At 42.4% G+C, this 19,861-nt stretch overlaps 1 protein-coding gene across 1 annotated transcript in view; it reads right to left on the bottom strand.

Annotated features, from left to right (window-relative positions):
- Positions 1-1,800: 1,800 nt before the first annotated feature.
- LOC139377004 (kinesin-like protein KIF20B) overlaps positions 1,801-19,861 on the bottom strand; it is a 39,862-nt gene continuing 21,801 nt past the window's right edge. Inside the window, exons 28-32 of the mRNA XM_071120057.1 lie at positions 16,450-16,506; positions 15,091-15,165; positions 7,453-7,594; positions 6,590-6,732; positions 1,801-2,288 (exon numbers count right to left, since the gene is read on the bottom strand). Of these exons, the coding sequence (XP_070976158.1) occupies positions 2,208-2,288; positions 6,590-6,732; positions 7,453-7,594; positions 15,091-15,165; positions 16,450-16,506 (498 nt within the window). The 3' untranslated portion in view covers positions 1,801-2,207. The remainder of the gene's footprint in view (positions 2,289-6,589; positions 6,733-7,452; positions 7,595-15,090; positions 15,166-16,449; positions 16,507-19,861) is intronic.

Consider the following 19,861-nt stretch of genomic DNA (forward strand, 5'->3'; position numbering starts at 1 on the left):
GCCTGTCCTCTTTACCTCTACAGTGGTGTAGCCTGTCCTCTTTACCTCTACAGTGGTGTAGCCTGTCCTCTTTACCTCTACAGTGGTGTAGCCTGTCCTCTTTACCTCTACAGTGGTGTAGCCTGTCTCTTTACCTCTACAGCGCTGTAGCCTGTCGTCTTTACCTCTACAGCGCTGTAACCTGTCGTCTTTACCTCTACAGCGCTGTAGCCTGGCGTCTTTACCTCTAGTGCTGTAGCCTGTCTGTCGTCTTTACCTCTACAGCGCTGTAGCCTGTCGTCTTTACCTCTACAGCGGTGTAGCCTGTCATCTTTACCCCCACAGCGCTGTAGCCCGTCTGTCCTCTTTACCTCTACAGCGCTGTAGCCTGTCCTCTTTACCTCTACAGTGGTGTAGCCTGTCATCTTTACCTCTACAGTGGTGTAGCCTGTCTCTTTACCTCTACAGCGCTGTAGCCTGTCGTCTTTACCTCTACAGTGGTGTAGCCTGTCTCTTTACCTCTACAGCGCTGTAGCCTGGCGTCTTTACCTCTACAGCGGTGTAGCCTGTCATCTTTACCCCCACAGCGCTGTAGCCCGTCTGTCCTCTTTACCTCTACAGCGCTGTAGCCTGTCCTCTTTACCTCTACAGTGGTGTAGCCTGTCATCTTTACCTCTACAGCGCTGTAGCCTGTCGTCTTTACCTCTACAGTGGTGTAGCCTGTCCTCTTTACCTCTACAGTGGTGTAGCCTGTCTCTTTACCTCTACAGTGGTGTAGCCTGTCTCTTTACCTCTACAGTGGTGTAGCCTGTCTCTTTACCTCTACAGTGGTGTAGCTTGTCGGTCTTATCTTTACAGTGCTGTATGTGCCATTGTGTCGCTTCCTAATGAGGCCTTTGGATTTAAAGGGTAAAGATACCAAAACGTAATTTGGGTGAACTATCCCTTTTACACCCCTTTCCTCCTCTCCTGGGTCACAAAGCACTCAGAAAATCTGCCGGTTAAGATAGTAGTCGACTGTGCAGTAATACATCACTTGCTGACTGAGGACTATATCTCTAGTTCTGAGCCGATGCCAACTGACAAACCCAGAATTCTGCCAGATGACTATCTTCCTCATTAAAAAAAACACAGTGAAGACCATGATTGTCAGGCTCCTTATATCACTTCCACACAACAAACAAACAAACACCTTTGCAGAGAAAGTAAAAAAACATAAGAACACTTAGTCCCTGCTTGTTGAACTGCCATAAAGGTGATGTCCGTTCCAGAACAGAGCTCTGGGTGTCACAAGCCTTCCCCCCCCCCTCACCAAGACAGCTTCCTTGCCTTGATTTTTCACTTCATAATTTTTTGCTTATTCGGGTGCAATTAAAATATTTCTATGAGTAAGTGAAAAGGCAATACAGTGACTGCTGAGGGGATTTCAGAGTATAAATACGGATGACGTGGCTAGAAGATCGTTTGTTACTTGAAGTTATCCTCGAGACACTGGAATAATTTGGAGGAAAAGTAGTGTTTTTTATTAACTCACCGTAGAATATGTTAGCAGTACAGTATTTTTTATATATATATATATATATATATATATATATATATATATATATATATATAAATAGCAGTCAAAGGGTTCGGTTAAATAAAAAAATAGTAGATTCTGGGATAAACATTTACTGTATTTAGATTAAATGTAGTAATTAAAATGTTTCCAGTGTGAAACCAAAAGAGCAGTTTGTAATGATGTTCTGTCTTGGCCCAGACACGACGCTGATTGAACAGGGGCTCTCTATCTATGTTACACCATGCATTAATCAACACCAACATAGGATTCGGTAGTGGTTGTCCCTAGTAAGACATTCAATATGCACAACAAAAAAAACATCTCGTGTTTATTTTTACATGAATATCCTTGACGTGTACATCTTCAGAGGAGTACATTACCAAAACGTTCTGGACTGAGAATAAAACATACTTGGTCCAGAAATGATAGTGTTAAATCACACAAATGAAAGCAATAATCCCACTATGTGCAACATAAAATATATAGAAGTAAAATCAAATATAAATTAAAGTGATAAATGAAGGCTATACGAAAACAAAAACTGATAACTACCTAACCGATATTAAGTCAACTTTATCCTTCATTACACCAACAACATCGATTATTTCATTCCCCCTGTTACCATAAAGAGCAGCATGGATGACATCGTCGCTGTGGAACAGAGAAGTCATTTAGCCGTCCTAGTCCGGAGTTCTCTCTTGATGATGAGATGGTCCCCCTCTCTCTCGTCTGGACTTCCACTGATGATCTGAGACAGAGGTCAACAGGTCAGGAGAATGAACAGGATCTTAAGCACTTACTGTAATTGTTATGTCAGAAATGTGTATGTTCATTCAATAGAGAAATGCATCAGAAAAACAATAGTCCAAACCCTGTCTCTACACACACACACACACATCTATCTTTAGACACAGTCGTGAGAATGGCACAAACATAAATTTTCACAAAGTTTGCTGCTTCAGTGTTTTAGATATTTATGTCAAATGTTACTATGGAATACTGAAGTATAATTACAATCCTTTCGTAAGTGTCAAAGGCTTTTATTGACAATTACATGAAGTTGATGCAAAGAGTCAATATTTGCAGTGTTGACCCTTCTTTTTCAAGACCTCTGCAATCCGCCCTGGCATGCTGTCAATTAACTTCTGGGCCACATCCTGACTGATGGCAGCCCATTCTTACATAATCAATGCTTGGAGTTTGTCAGAATTTGTAGCTTGTTGTTTGTCCACCCGCCTCCTGAGGATTGACCACAAGTTCTCAATGGGATTAAGGTCTGGGGAGTTTCCTGGCCATGGACCCAAAATATTGATGCTTTGTTCCGAGCCACTTTTGCCTTATGGCAAGGTGCTCCATCACGCTGGAAAAGGCATTGTTCGTCACCAAACTGTTCCTGGATGGTTGGGAGAAGTTGCTCTTGGAGGATGTGTTGGTACCATTCTTTATTCATGTCTGTGTTCTTAGGTAAAATTGTGAGTGAGTCCACTCCCTTGGCTGAGAAGCAACCCCACACATGAATGGTCTCCGGATGCTTTACTGTTGGCATGACACAGGACTGATGGTAGCGCTCACCCTGTCTTCTCCGGACAAGCTTTTTTCCAGATGCCCCAAACAATCAGAAAAGGGATTCATCAGAGCAAATGACATTACCCCAGTCCTCAGCAGTCTGATCCCTGTACCTTTTGCAGAACTCAATCGAACTCAATCAGTATGACAGAGTGATCTCCAGCCTTGTCCTCGTCAACACTCACACCTGTGTTAACGAAATAATCACTGACATGATGTCAGATGGTCCTTTTGTGGCAAGGCTGAAATGTAGTGGAAATGTTTTGGGGGGGGATTCAGTTAATTTGCATGGCAAAGAGGGACTTTGCAATTAATTGCAATTCATCTGATCACTCTTCATAACATTCTGGAGTATATGCAAATTGGCATCATACAAACTGAGGTAGCAGACTTTGAAAATTTATATTTGTACCATTCTCAAAACTGTGCCACGACTGTATATGTTAAATATCTATTCTCTTTAATCATGCTAAATTCTCTGAGTAAATCGTCTAACCTTTGAACACACACATACATATATATACATATATATACACATATATATACATATACATATATATACACATATAATATAAATATATATATATATATAAATATATATATATATATATATATAAATATATATAAATAAATATAAATATATATAATATATACAGTGCCTTGCGAAAGTATTCGGCCCCCTTGAACTTTGCGACCTTTTGCCACATTTCAGGCTTCAAACATAAAGATATAAAACTGTATTTTTTTGTGAAGAATCAACAACAAGTGGGACACAATCATGAAGTGGAACGACATTTATTGGATATTTCAAACTTTTTTAACAAATCAAAAACTGAAACATTGGGCGTGCAAAAATTATATATATATATATATATATATATATATATATATATATATATATATATATATATATATATATATATATATATATATATTTATATATATATAAATATATATATTTATAAATATAAATATATATAAATATATATATAAATATATATATAAATATATATATATAAATATATATATATAAATATATATATATAAATATATATATATAAATATATATATATAAATATATACAAATATATACATATATATAAATATATACATACACACACACACACACACACACACAGCTCAAAAAAATAAAGGGAACACTTAAACAACACAATGTAACTCCAAGTCAATCACACGTCTGTGAAATCAAACTGTCCACTTAGGAAGCAACACTGATTGACAATAAATTTCACATGCTGTTGTGCAAATGGAATAGACAACACGTGGAAATGATAGGCAATTAGCAAGACACACCCAATAAAGGTGTGGTTCTGCAGGTGGGGACCACAGACCACTTCTCAGTTCCTATGCTTCCTGGCTGATGTTTTGGTCACTTTTGAATGCTGGCGGTGCTTTCACTCTAGTGGTAGCATGAGACAGAGTCTACAACCCACACAAGTGGCTCAGGTAGTGCAGCTCATCCAGGATGGCACATCAATGCGAGATGTGGCAAGAAGGTTTGCTGTGTCTGTCAGCGTAGTGTCCAGAGCATGGAGGCGCTACCAGGAGACAGGCCAGTACATCAGGAGACGTGGAGGAGGCCGTAGGAGGGCAACAACCCAGCAGCAGGACCGCTACCTCCGCCTTTGTGCAAGGAGGAGCAGGAGGAGCACTGCCAGAGCCCTGTAAAATGACCTCCAGCAGGCCACAAATGTGCATGTGTCTGCTCAAACGGTCAGAAACAGACTCCATGAGGGTGGTATGAGGGCCCGACGTCCACAGGTGGGGGTTGTGCTTACAGCCCAACACCGTGCAGGACGTTTGGCATTTGCCAGAGAACACCAAGAATGGCAAATTTGCCACTGGTGCCCTGTGCTCTTCACAGATGAAAGCAGGTTCAACAGAGCACATGTGACAGACGTGACAGTCTGGAGACGCCGTGGAGAACGTTCTGCTGCCTGCAACATCCTCCAGCATGATCGGTTTGGCAGTGGGTCAGTCATGGTGTGGGGTGGCATTTCTTTGGGGGGGCTGCACAGCCCTCCATGTGCTCACCAGAGGTAGCCTGACTGCCATTAGGTACCGAGATGAGATCCTCAGACCCCTTGTGAGACCATATGCTGGTGCGATTGGCCCTGGGTTCCTCCTAATGCAAGACAATGCTAGACCTCATGTGCCTGGAGTGTGTCAGCAGTTCCTGCAAGAGGAAGGCATTGATGCTATGGACTGGCCCGCCCGTTCCCCAGACCTGAATCCAATTGAGCACATCTGGGACATCATGTCTCGCTCCATCCACCAACGCCACGCTGCACCACAGACTGTCCAGGAGTTGGCGGATGCTTTAGTCCAGGTCTGGGAGGAGATCCCTCAGGAGACCATCCACCACCTCATCGGGAGCATGCTCAGGCGTTGTAGGGAGGTCATACAGGCACGTACAGGCACGTAAACTACGTAAACTACAAATTAACGTTCTTATTTCATCAACGCGGTCAACTACAAAAGTGCGTTAAAGTTGTAATATTGTAGAGAACAATCTAAATGATTCATTGAATGCGACTCATAATGCCATAGGGCAAATAAAAAAAAAAAATAGGTTTAGACGTTGATTTAGTAGCACCCTCTTGAATTGACCCGTTCTTCACTACATTCTTGAGCAGTGAATGAACGATCTACGTTGTACACAAATTGTGCATCATTTTCGGCATCCCGATTTTGGCAGGCGAGCGCTACTTTTAAAACAAGTGGCTGAAATTATACAAAAACCTTCTAAAAAAAAAAAAAAAAAAAAAACGACCCTGGGTTTATAAGAGAGGATATTGACTCTGCCGCACGAGCACGAGCTTTTAGCGCGCTGGACTTCGGACTAGAAGGTCGAGGGGCCGTTTCATTACATGACACCCACCATATAAATGGGAATCATTACCCATAGAGCAAGGCTGCCCAGCATCAGACCTGAACTGATAGGGTTGTCTGTACCTTCCTATGTGGTCACACACCTTCCACACTGGGATAAAACATAGCCAAAATTAAATACTTTGATTTGATTTGATTAAGCACCCTGGGTGGTGAATAACTCTAAACAGGAAGCCCTACTGTCCCAATAAATCAGTGTTGGCCCCGGTTTGGAGCAGCCACATATCGTATGGATGGATACACACACATCCAGCTGGGGACTTATTACAATACCTTCGACAAACGATTTGTTCATCCAGTGATATGACATAAATGAAAAGTTAAAACAAATTGGACTACTTCTCTGTCAAGTTTTGGTTGAATATCACTCAGAATGAATAAAGCCCATTAAAACCACTTGGAATTAATTTGTAGCCATCCTAACGTCCTGCACTACCAATAAAACATATTTAAAAAGTCTACTATTCAGATTTTTTTGTTGTTTTATTTTAAAATTATAAACATTGTGCTATTATGTTGTGGCCATGTCGCCCAAGCCTAATCATACGGCAGCTGGCGGTGGGTTCTCACCGGGTGGGAGGGGAAGTCCATGGGGGAGGAGATCTCTGGTCTGTAAAGCTTCCTCTTGGACTTCTTGGGTCTGAAGTTCATGGAGGCCCCGCCCTCCTCCGTCTCTGGGGATTTCCCACTCACCAATCCCATTATCTTTTTAGCTGCAAAGAGAAAGAGGGACGTAAGGGCTTTTAAAAAAAGATGAGCAGCATAGGCCACTAAAAGGGTCAAGCCAGAGCAAGCCATTACTGTGGGCCAGAAACAATACGCCTGGGATTCCAGTCTGTTTCCCTTCTATTGCAAGATTATTATGGAATTGCCATGCTTGACAAGGACTATGGAGTAGGTAAAAGCACAAAGAGCTCTGGGGCCAGGCGAGGCCAGACAGACAGACTGTGGATGGACGGACAGAGAGAGAGAGACTGTGGATGGATGGACGGACAGAGAGAGAGACTGTGGATGGACGGACAGAGAGAGAGACTGTGGATGGACGGACAGAGAGAGAGACTGTGGATGGACGGACAGAGAGAGAGACTGTGGATGGACGGACAGAGAGAGAGACTGTGGATGGACGGACGGATAGAGAGACTGTGGATGGACGGACGGATAGAGAGACTGTGGACGGACGGACAGAGAGACTGTGGACGGACGGACAGAGAGACTGTGGATGGACGGACAGAGAGACTGTGGATGGACGGACAGATAGAGAGACTGTGGATGGACAGATAGAGAGACTGTGGATGGACAGATAGAGAGACTGTGGTACAAATGGTACTTTGGCTCCAGTGTGGTTTCTGTGTTTCTGGCTCTTTGGTCTGATGATGTAATCTAGCTATAGAGTATCCAGCACATTCTGTGCTACTGTTAGTGTCAACTCTTACCCTTGCTACCGAAAAACGTTGGGGACCTCTGGAGGAAGTCGCCGATCTTCTGCATCGTTCCTTCTTTCCTGCTCCGAAGGCTGGACTGGGAGTCCTGGGGCTTAATGGAGTCCGGGTCTTTACTGCCCCTCGCCGGAGAGGTCTACGAAACCATGAATATAATTAAGTAATAAGGCCCGAGGGTGGTGTGGTATAATGGCCAATATACCGCGGCTAAGGACTGTTCTTAGGCACGACACAACGCTGACGCAGCCCTTAGCCGCGGTATACTGGCCATATAAACAAACCAGAGGTGCCTTATTGTTTTTATAAAAACTGGTTACCAATGTAATTAGAGCAGTAAAAATAAAATGGTTTTGTCATACCCGTGGTATACACCATGGCTTTCAGCCAATCAGCATACAGGGCTCAAACCAGACAGTTTATAATAATAATAATAATAATAATAATAATAATAATAATAATAAGTATGTGTACACCCCTTCAAAACAACCGTTGCTGAATTCGAGCATACAGCCATGCAATCTCCATAGACAAACACTGGCAGGAGAATGGCCCGTAATGAAGAGCTCAGTGACATTCAACGTGGCACCGTCATAGGATGCTACCTTTCCAACAAGTCGGTTTGTAAAATGTCTGCCCTGCTAGAGCTTCCCCGGTCAATTGTAAGTGCTGTTATTGTGAAGCGGAAAAATTATTTCACATGACCCATCAATTTAGACAAGTGTGTCTGGGTAAGAGTCATCTATAAAATACTTTTATCTGGACACTTTGTTTACCTGGAAATGTTCCTTAATGTAGGCTACTACCACTTTAAGTCTTAAACTATACTACACAACTCACTGTTTAGCACATGACCGCACAAGAGATGGGTGGGGCTAAAGCTTAAGTGGGTGGGAACAATGCTGAATGGGTGTAGACAGGAGAGCTCTTCAGTAGGTACCAAAACATTCAAAAGGCCCTTTTCTCAAAAGTGAGGTTACAAGATAATTATCTACTTTGAAAAGCAGAATTACTTTCCTCAATGTTCCTCAACTGTAGTATATGATAGACCATGTTGTAGCTCCGAGTCTACTATCCAATGTAAAAAAATAAACACAATTTCAAATTTTGCTACATAAGACAGATTTGAGTCGGTTGGTCACAAAGGCCTAGGAGCAACAACGGCTCAGCCACGAAGTGGTAGGGCACACACGCTCACAGAACGGGACAGACGAGTGCGGACTCACGTAAAAATCAGCTGCAACATTCACTACCGAGTTCCAAACTGCCTCAGGAAGCAACGTCAGCACAAGAACTGATCGTCGGGAGCTTCATGAAATTGTTGTCCGTGGCCGAGCAGCCGCACACAAGCCTAAGATCACCGTGCGCAATGCCAAGCGTCGGCTGGAGTCGTGTAAAGCTCGCCACCATTGGACTCTGGAAACACGTTCTCTGGTGTGATGAATCCCACCGCACCATCTGGCAGTCCACCAGACAAATCTGGGCTTGGCGGATGCCAGGAGAACGCTACCTGACCCAATGCATAGTGCCAACTGTAAAGTTTGGTGGAGGAGGAATAACGGTCCGGCGCTGTTTTTCATGGTTTCATTGAAGATAAATCTTAACACTACAGCATACAATGACATTCAAGACGATTCTGTACTTCGAACTTTGTGGAAGTACAAAACAGTTTGGCTCTTTCCTGTTGTTTCAGCATGACAACGCCCCCCCGTGCACAAAGCGAGGTCCATACAGAAACGGTTTGTCGAGATCGATGTGGAAAAACTTGACTGGCCTGCACAGAGACCTGACCTCAACCTCATCGAACACCTTTGGGATGAAATGAAAACGCCGACTGCGAGAACAGAACAGAGCGGCACGTTTTGCTCTTAGTTGTAATCAGAGGACTGATATAAATACTATGCTGCCAGTCTCTCTTGGTTAAGAGTTGAGGAGAGATGACTTCACTTGTTTTTTTTTTACAAGAAACATGTAAATCCCAAATTGTTTGCATAGTCAACTTATTGTTGGCTTCTTTAAAAGTTGCGTCATACTGCGGTACACCCTGCGTGCTGCTGCAGCATTCTGTGGCACGTTATCTAATTGTCAGCAACATTTTTTCTGTTACTGCAAGTTATTTCTAGTTTGACCACCAGAGGGCATCTTTGAGAAGCATTTGATGATATTCTGTATTGGCATTACCATTAAAACCTTTTTTGTAATAACATAGTATATGGGCTTAATATTATGGTGTTTCTATTCAGAAAAAAACGGATGGAATGGAAAATATGGCGCTGTACAACGTGACAGTAGGCTACAGGATTGGAGGATTCTAAATTGTTTGTCTTCATTTGACAACTTTGTTCCAATATTTCTGTAAATCAGATATTTCTGTGCAGTCCACCATACATACTGTAGTAAACATGTGAAATTGCCTAATTCCTTACAGAAGGGAGAGCAGGCCATCTGTAATACAGAATGCGGGGCACGCAGGAGACCGTGTTTCAAATCCCCTTGGGGAGGAAGGAGTACGCTGTCCTTGTAAATATGACATTTTTCTTAACTGATTCCATGTGTTTTATTTCATAGTTGTGATGTCTTCACTATTATTCTACAATGTGGAAAATTGTAAAAATACATAAAAATCCTGGAATGAGTAGGTGTGTCCAGACTTTTGACTGGGACGGAAAATGACGGTCGGCAGTACAGTACTGGGCTATTTACGAGGAAGGAGTAGGCCCTCCTTCTAAATAAGAATTTGTTCTTAACTGATTTGCGTAGTTAAATAAAAAAGGTTACACTAAGAGCATAACATTTCTACACCCTAATTGTCTAATTATTGCCTAATTAATACCCACATGGAGATTAAGTGAATATAAAAATATCATTGATTTATCAAGACCAGACCCCATGCTCGTCTCAGAGCAGCGCGAAACAGTGCTAAAATAGTGGTAGGCTTTTGTTTCTAACTTTTATATGCTCTTTAAATAAATAAAGTCCCTCACCATTTTTAACAGCACGTTACTCAACACTAGTGAGACTCATTTCACCTATGGTAGGCCTACAGTATCTCGAAAAATATGCATTTTCCCCCCAATGACTTGACTCTCCGCCTATAATTACATTTAGAGGATTAGAGGACTATATTCATATCTAAGGGGCATTTTCCATTATATATTCTAAGGGGCTTTTAAAATCATTCTAAATTAATTAATTTTGTTTTAAAAAAGTTACAATATTTTGAAGATTTCGTTTTTCATTTAAACTAGAGTGAGCGAGAAAAAAAGTCAAATTCCTGAACATGGGGTGAGGCATTCTCACTATTTTTTGGGAAATAAAGCCAGTTATTTAGAATTAATTTATATCTGGAGAAACCTAACTTGATTATTGAGCAAACATAATTTGCTTATATTCAGTCAACACATATCTTAAGAATATCATGGAATATATTTGAACATTTTGGTGTCAGAGCAGCGCGAAACGGTGCGGAAATAGACGGCCGCAACGGGAAGGTATTGTATTCTATACCCACTCTCTCTCTCTCCGGTTACACATCCTTGGAATAGGAGAACATTAACCATGCGTGTTCGCTTGTTTTGTACTGTTCTGTAGTGTCGACCCAATGATTCGTCTGACAAACAACAGAACTTTGCGTTCTGCAGGCCCAGGCATGGATCAAAAGCTGACGAGACCTTTCAAAAACGTCATCTTCACAGACGAATCAACCGGGAAGAAGATCCAGAAGATTAACGAAAGATGTTGATGAAGAAAATGCTGTTTTGAGTTAGAAATGTAACCCTTGAGTACTTAAGCATCAAATACAATGCAAGTTGAGGGATTTTCACAACAGTAAAGTCTAGTGTCCTGCTAATAGGAAACATTTGCATGGTGGGCTACATTCTGTATTGTAACCACAATGTCACACATAATATGCATCTACCTTTCCAATTACTTTTAGAGTTTGGGAATTACAAATGTGCACATTATTTTTTAGTTACATTGTTTTAGTTCGAAATACTTTTTTTTCTCATGAAATGAATGTTTTATGTAAGATGCTACATTTTTGATCAGGTGCAATTGTAAGTAGACCTAATAAAAACAAATCCTTCTATTAGCCTGTTAAACCTCATCGCCGACCTCAGCCAGTTCAGTTATTTTATATAGGCCTAGGCTCTGAAGAAATAGACTCCAATGAAGCCCTCTCGTTGTTTGTAAATTCAAAAAAGGCACGCACACACACACACATCTGAGCTCTTTTTTTTGCAGGTGCACGGCAACAGCCGGATAAGATGAGGAAAACGAAGAAGGAGTCCGCACATTTCTCTTGATCGTATCACTGATCTTTAATAAGCTTTACGTATCGGCCTCAAGGCCTTCGTCAGAGCTGTTGTGAGTAATCTGAAATAGGGGCATAATTCACGTTCAAATTCACAACATAACATACATCGGCATCTCATCATTAAGACCTTTAGGAAATAATGTCTGGAGGGTGAAAATCCCCAAAACATTCCCTTTAACTCAGTGTGTTATTGATATCACCTCCCCCTTTCTGATATCTTAACTTTCTCTATGCCACAAAATCTTTTTATTTTATTTTTTAAAGGTAGAAATGTCATGCTTCAGGTCATTAAGATGTTGTGCGACTAGATAATCCCTGTCGTTTCTCCTGATTGAACTTTTATGTTCACTGATTCTCTGTTTGAGAGAACGAGAGGTTTTTACCTACATAGCAGAGCCCGCATGGACATTTTAATCATGTAGATAACATGGGTGTTGGAATACGTAATAATGTCATTTATTTGGAAGCGTTTTCCTGTATGTGGGTGGCAGAAATGTTCACACTTCATCATATTGTTACATAGTGCACATCCTCTGCCTTTATGCTACCATTTGGAAGAGGGTGTAAAAGAGCCTGGCTGATATCTTTGTGGCTGGCTGTTCATCTCGGGTTTCCCCCCCCCCAACACCAAATTAAGAGCTTCATCCACACATTGTGGAGAATAGCCTCTTCTTAGAAACCCATTGTTGCTGCCTTTTCTAGATACAGTAGTCCTGAAAATGATTTGTTGCAAGTTGGGCGGGCGGGGTTCACACCTAGCTCAGCTATTAATAACAATTCTTTAGTAAATTCTCTAGTAAAGGTTGAATGGTCTATTGTTCAGCTAACAGCCCATCGTGCTACACTAGTAAAGGTTGAATGGTCTATTGTTCAGCTAATAGCCCATCCTGCTACACTAGTAAAGGTTGAATGGTCTATTGTTCAGCTAATAGCCCATCCTGCTACACTAGTAAAGGTTGAATGGTCTATTGTTCAGCTAATAGCCCATCCTGCTACACTAGTAAAGGTTGAATGGTCTATTGTTCAGCTAATAGCCCATCCTGCTACACTAGTAAAGGTTGAATGGTCTATTGTTCAGCTAATAGCCCATCCTGCTACACTAGTAAAGGTTGAATGGTCTACTGTTCAGCTAACAGCCCATCCTGCTACACTAGTAAAGGTTGAATGGTCTATTGTTCAGCTAATAGCCCATCCTGCTACACTAGTAAAGGTTGAATGGTCTATTGTTCAGCTAATAGCCCATCCTGCTACACTAGTAAAGGTTGAATGGTCTATTGTTCAGCTAATAGCCCATCCTGCAAGGTTTGTGAAAACCTAACAGTAATACTTTCTCCCTCTTTCCACATGTTAAAGATTCCAATTGATAAAAATGTTTTTAGCCACAAAATCGTCCCCAACCCCAATTAATAAATTTGGACCTCAAGCTAGAATATTGAGGGTTTGAAACCTGCTCGTTTCATTACATTATAATGCCGGTCTCAGAGCAAATAGCCTGGATTGTTATTCTCATCTCGCTTCTCGCTCCTCTCCACACGTCATTCTCTGCCTGAGTGGCTCTCTTGTGGGCGTGCTGGCAGGATGAACTGTTCTTTTTATTCGGTATATATATGAATTTCAAAATCAGCCTTTACTTAAATTATGTTTCCAGTCTATTGCATAGTTACAATGTGTAAATCACTGATGTCCCAGGAGCAGGAGTGGTAAACACTGTTGAAGTGTATAATGAGTGAGTTTGATAAACCTGGTATTGGATGTGGCTGGGAGAAAAAGCCTGGCTAAATAGGAGATTTTTGTAAAATGTACTTTATGACACAAACCAAAAATATGTACAATCATTTGTCTCTACATTAACTAATATGTTCCACTCAATTATACATGTTTTTGTTTGACTCGTTATGACGTTATAATTACATCTGTTTCCCCGTAATGTTTTGTCAGCCATCTTTGCTGAAGTTAACAGGGATCGATACGATTGGTTAAATAAAAACCCTGGGACCCAAATGCATAATGAGTGCTCTAACGCCCCCTTGTGGTGGTCTGGAGTAATGAAGTGGTGACACTGGGTACCTCAGTCCCGCGGTGTAAGCACACAACTTTTAAAAGGAGGAACAACTGTACACACACACACACACACACACAACCCCGTCAGGGGTATTTTCAGCCCGAAATCCAGGACAAATTCAAGAAAACGTACAGTATTATATAGAGCCCTTACTGCATGGAACCTCCTTCCATCTCATATCAAAAAACAGATAAAGCAACACCTTACGGCACAACGCCTCTCCCCTGTTCGACCTAGATAGTTTGTGTATGTAGGCTACGTGTGCCTTAAGAAAAGAAAAAAAAAAAAACGTTCTGTCCTTGAGCTGTTTCTTGTCTATTCATGCTCTGTATTATGTCATGTGGACCACAGGAAGAGTAGCTGAACGGGGATCCTAACAAAACACCAAGATACACCAACAGCCAGCGGGGATCCTAACAAAACACCAAGATACACCAACAGCCAGCGGGGATCCTAACAAAACACCAAGATACACCAACAGCCAGCAGGGATCCTAACAAAACACCAAGATACCCCAACAGCCAGCAGGGATCCTAACAAAACACCAAGATACACCAACAGCCAGCGGGGATCCTAACAAAACACCAAGATACACCAACAGCCAGCGGGGATCCTAACAAAACACCAAGATACACCAACAGCCAGCGGGGATCCTAACAAAACACCAAGATACCCCAACAGCCAGCGGGGATCCTAACAAAACACCAAGATACCCCAACAGCCAGCAGGGATCCTAACAAAACACCAAGATACACCAACAGCCAGCGGGGATCCTAACAAAACACCAAGATACCCCAACAGCCAGCGGGGATCCTAACAAAACACCAAGATACCCCAACAGCCAGCAGGGATCCTAACAAAACACCAAGATACACCAACAGCCAGCAGGGATCCTAACAAAACACCAAGATACACCAACAGCCAGCGGGGATCCTAACAAAACACCAAGATACCCCAACAGCCAGCAGGGATCCTAACAAAACACCAAGATACACCAACAGCCAGCGGGGATCCTAACAAAACACCAAGATACACCAACAGCCAGCAGGGATCCTAACAAAACACCAAGATACACCAACAGCCAGCAGGGATCCTAACAAAACACCAAATGTGATGTATGGTTGACCCACGGGAGCCCGAACTCACAATCTTGGCGTTGCAAGCACCATGCCGATGCATCTTTAGAGATGCCACATAGGTCGTGTTTAAAACGAGTTGGGGGGGGCAGTCATTTAAAAAAAAGTGTCTCCCTCACCTCCTCTTGATGTACAGCCAGTTTAGAATGCATCCGGGTTCTGGTGTTCCTTCGGTTCTCGTTGTTCACCTCATCCTGAGAAACACCAGCACATGTCAGAGAGGGAGAGAGATGAGACAGACCAGGAAGAGAAATTTAAAATGCATATGCTGTGGGTTTTTTTAAAGCTACATTACGCTACGTAAGTATGAGCCAAAAACAAAGTCAAATTGAATCTAACATGTAGGCAACAAACAGCCTAGGGAGTTTTCCCCCTTCTAATGATCGGGATTAGATAGGACATATTCATTTAATTTCATGAATGTATAGATTTTCAAAAGATCAATTGAACAAATACAATTAAGAAATGCCAAACATTTCAAGAGTCTCATGCAATAGCAGATGAAATAAGTTAGTAGGTTTCCAATTATTGATGTAGATTAACAAATGCATGGTTCACAGCTCCAGTGAAGACTATCCGACACAAATCTAGCCTGAAAAGTTCAGAAACTCATGGCAAAAGTTAACCTAATCTAAAAAATAAAAAAAATAAATGTGTATTCCAAAATAAAAGTATCTTCAATAAGTGAATTGGTAACAACTGTCCAACATTATATCAGTATTTACAGACTTGAAATTACTGGCAACTTTAATAAAAAATGAAACACTAGTCACTTTAATCATGTTTACATATTTGGCATTACTCATCTCATATGTATAGACACTCTAGCCTACTGCATCTTCGTCTATGCCACTCGGACATTGCTCGTCCATATATTTATATATATATATATATATATATATATATTATATTCTTAAATTCCATTCCTTCATTTTAGATTGTGTTTATTGTTAGATATATTACTGCACTGATGGAGCTAGAAGTACAAGCATTTCGCATCACCCGCGATAACATCTGCTATAACAGGTGCTAAATTTGCTATAGGTTTATTTTACATAAAGATATTAAAATCATTGAGCATGTTTCAAACTATCCACAATCTCTGGAGTTTGTGTTTCTGCATTTTATAAGTTATAAGTCATCCAGAAATCAAAAGGGTACATATTAATTTATAGAAATTACCACAAAAGCAGGAAATACCCAGCGCTGAAACAATTGGCGTTTCAAAATCACGACCAAACCTTCAAGATCGTCTCTCAGAGAACTTACATAGTTTTGCCATTTACGCCAACCTAAACATTCCTGAACAAAGTAATACAACAAACAAAACAAAAATGGAGAAGAATGACGATGGACGGAGTAACATGCACGATCACCAAACATGTCATGAAGAAGGGTAAAAATGGAACCCCCCAAGATGGCTGAAATGGTACGATGGGACTGATGAGAACAGACATGGGTCTGACTGGTTTGAATACCTGAGATGAGAGCTCATGTGTTGCTCTCTGTTTAGCCCTACGGTGCCAACCTTTCTTCTTTAGAGAAAAGAGAAGAGGTGTTAGACGTGGTGGGAAACAATAAGAAACCCCTTCTGAAGTAACTGAGAAACAGTTGGCAGCGAGGATTAACAACAACATTTATACAAAGACGCCTTAAGGCAGAAATCAACAAGACTTCCATCAGGAAGAAGAATAACCTGAGTCGTCTACACCGAAGGCTCGTGTGCTTCAGATGCATTCATCCTTAATACTATGTTGTTAAAGATACAGGTAACCGTCAACAATAAAAAGTGTCTGACTAAATAGAGAATGTTGTTAAAGATACAGGTAACCGTCAACAATAAAAAGTGTCTGACTAAATAGAGAATGTTGTTAAAGATACAGGTAACCGTCAACAATAAAAAGTGTCTGACTAAATAGAGAATGTTGTTAAAGATACAGGTAACCGTCAACAATAAAAAGTGTCTGACTAAATAGAGAATGTTGTTAAAGATACAGGTAACCGTCAACAATAAAAAGTTTGACTAAATAGACAATGTTGTTAAAGATACAGGTAACCGTCAACAATAAAAAGGAAACACTAAATTATGGACACAAAAGTATATTGAAAGTAGGTGCTTCCACACAGGTTCTGGAGTTTATTAAACAATTAACATCCCATCATGCTTAGGGTCATGTTTCAAAATGCCCAGTTGTACATTATTTTGGCTACCATGGCTAGAAGAGATCAATGATTTATAAAAAAGGAGGGGTCTCAAGGTCACCAGATCTCAACCCAACTGAGGACAGTGTTTTCTACCACCGTCATCAAAACACCAAATGATGGAATTTCTCACATCCCTCCAATAGAGTTCCAGACAATCTGATAAGGAACACTGAAGTTGTTCTGTCAGCTCGTGGTCGACCAACAGCCTATTAAAAATAAAAAGCACTATGTTGGCGTTTCCTTTATTTTGGCAGTTACCCGGGTCTGGACTCTCACTGGTCAGGTTTGTCGGTGTGCCCGCACTCCTATCGGGTGCGCCCGCCTTCATGTCTGTGCGCCCGCCCTCCTCAACAAACAACATGTGTGTGATTTTATTCCCAGCAATGGGGAGTCAAATGTGATAAGACACAAGGAAAACAGTCTTGTTTTTGTGTCCCAAAAAAAAGGTGAATGAGTCATGTAACAGAGGGGCTGAATAACAGAAAATAGGACTAGGAACCTCAGAGCTCCCAGGGGCTCCCCCGCTGGGCTGTGTGGGCTTTAGTTACAATAGTTCCCCTGTTGGTAAGTAAAGGACAAGTCTAAAAAGGCCTACTCAGTGTCATACCAGACTGGGGGAAAAAAAAAAATGGGACTGCTTGGCACTCAGCATTAAGGAGATAGATTGGAGGTAAGACCCTGCAATAGACTAGTGTCCTGTCCAGGGGGTGTACTGAGGAGATATTCTAGTGTCCTGTCCAGGAGGTGTACCGAGGAGATATTCTAGTGTCCTGTCCAGGAGGTGTACCGAGGAGATATTCTAGTGTCCTGTCCAGGAGGTGTACTGAGGAGATATTCTAGTGTCCTGTCCAGGAGGTGTACCGAGGAGATATTCTAGTGTCCTGTCCAGGAGGTGTACTGAGGAGATATTCTAGTGTCCTGTCCAGGGGGTGTACTGAGGAGGTATTCTAGTGTCCTGTCCAGGGGGTGTACTGAGGAGCTAGACTAGTGACTAGTGTCCTATCCAGGAGGTGTACTGGTACATCAAGCTGCCTCACTACAGAAACAGGTGATGGGCTCCTGTTCTATGAGCTGTTCTGGATCAAGGCTACAGGTGTAAAGGTAGTGTCTTTTGACCAAAAGCCTCTGCAGAGGCTGCCTATGTGCTGTCAGCAATCACTTTCCCCAAGTCCTCAGTTGAATGTCTCCTCGTTTCCTCTCCCAGTTTCATTCTCAAAGCACATTGGAGTAGAAGATATGAGGTTCCTCCCCTCGAACTTCCTTCACCAACCCATTTTGAGAGGGAGGTAAGGATGTGAGGAATCAAGGAAATACAATTGACATTCACCCCGAGTCTCACTCTCCTCCCCTCTCTATCATACAACTGGGACAGTGAGCAGGGAAATCATTAGTGAATTACTGGAGTCTCTAACTGCAGAGGTTTAAACCTCAGAAATACTCCTCCTATATGGAGGCCATACTGCCCCATAGCCTTCACTCACTCCTACGTCACTGCAGTAGACCCATACTGCCCCATAGCCTTCACTAATGCCTACATCACTGCCCCATAGCCTTCACTCACTCCTACGTCACTGCAGCAGAGACCCATACTGCCGCACAGCCTTCACTCACTCCTACATCACTGCCCCATAGCCTTCACTCACTCGTCACTGCCCCACAGCCTTCACTCACTCCTACGTCACTGCCCCACAGCCTTCACTCACTCCTACGTCACTGCCCCATAGCCTTCACTCACTCCTACGTCACTGCCCCATAGCCTTCACTCACTCCTACGTCACTGCCCCACAGCCTTCACTCACTCCTACATCACTGCCCCACAGCCTTCACTCACTCCTACGTCACTGCCCCACAGCCTTCACTCACTCCTACGTCACTGCCCCATAGCCTTCACTCACTCCTACGTCACTGCCCCATAGCCTTCACTCACTCCTACGTCACTGCCCCACAGCCTTCACTCACTCCTACGTCACTGCCCCACAGCCTTCACTCACTCCTACGTCACTGCCCCATAGCCTTCACTCACTCCTACGTCACTGCCCCACAGCCTTCACTCACTCCTACGTCACTGCCCCATAGCCTTCACTCACTCCTACGTCACTGCCCCATAGCCTTCACTCACTCCTACGTCACTGCCCCATAGCCTTCACTCACTCCTACGTCACTGCCCCATAGCCTTCACTCACTCCTACGTCACTGCCCCATAGCCTTCACTCACTCCTACGTCACTGCCCCATAGCCTTCACTCACTCCTACGTCACTGCCCCACAGCCTTCACTCACTCCTACGTCACTGCCCCATAGCCTTCACTCACTCCTACGTCACTGCCCCACAGCCTTCACTCACTCCTACGTCACTGCCCCACAGCCTTCACTCACAGTACTCACGCTACAGGCGTGCTGTGGCAGGAGGACCGCACAGTTGTACACCGGACTGAACATCCAATCCCTCGCTGAAAGTTTAAAAAAAAAAAAAACAGGACAGTTCACCTAAATGACATTGGTTTGCTTACCCTGTAAGCAGTGTATGGACAAGGTATGGCAGCAACCCATGCTTTGGTTCAGTTACTCTGGCACGGTTTGCAAATGCTAACGTTTTAGCATTTGTGGCACAAATCCCATTCAAGTCATGGGAGCAATAGCATGCTCATATCCAAACAGCTCTTACTGGGTAAAGGAAACTAAAAAT

The sequence above is a fragment of the Oncorhynchus clarkii genome, chromosome 20 (assembly GCF_045791955.1).
Source record: "Oncorhynchus clarkii lewisi isolate Uvic-CL-2024 chromosome 20, UVic_Ocla_1.0, whole genome shotgun sequence".
In the NCBI taxonomy this organism is placed as follows: Eukaryota; Metazoa; Chordata; class Actinopteri; order Salmoniformes; family Salmonidae; genus Oncorhynchus; species Oncorhynchus clarkii.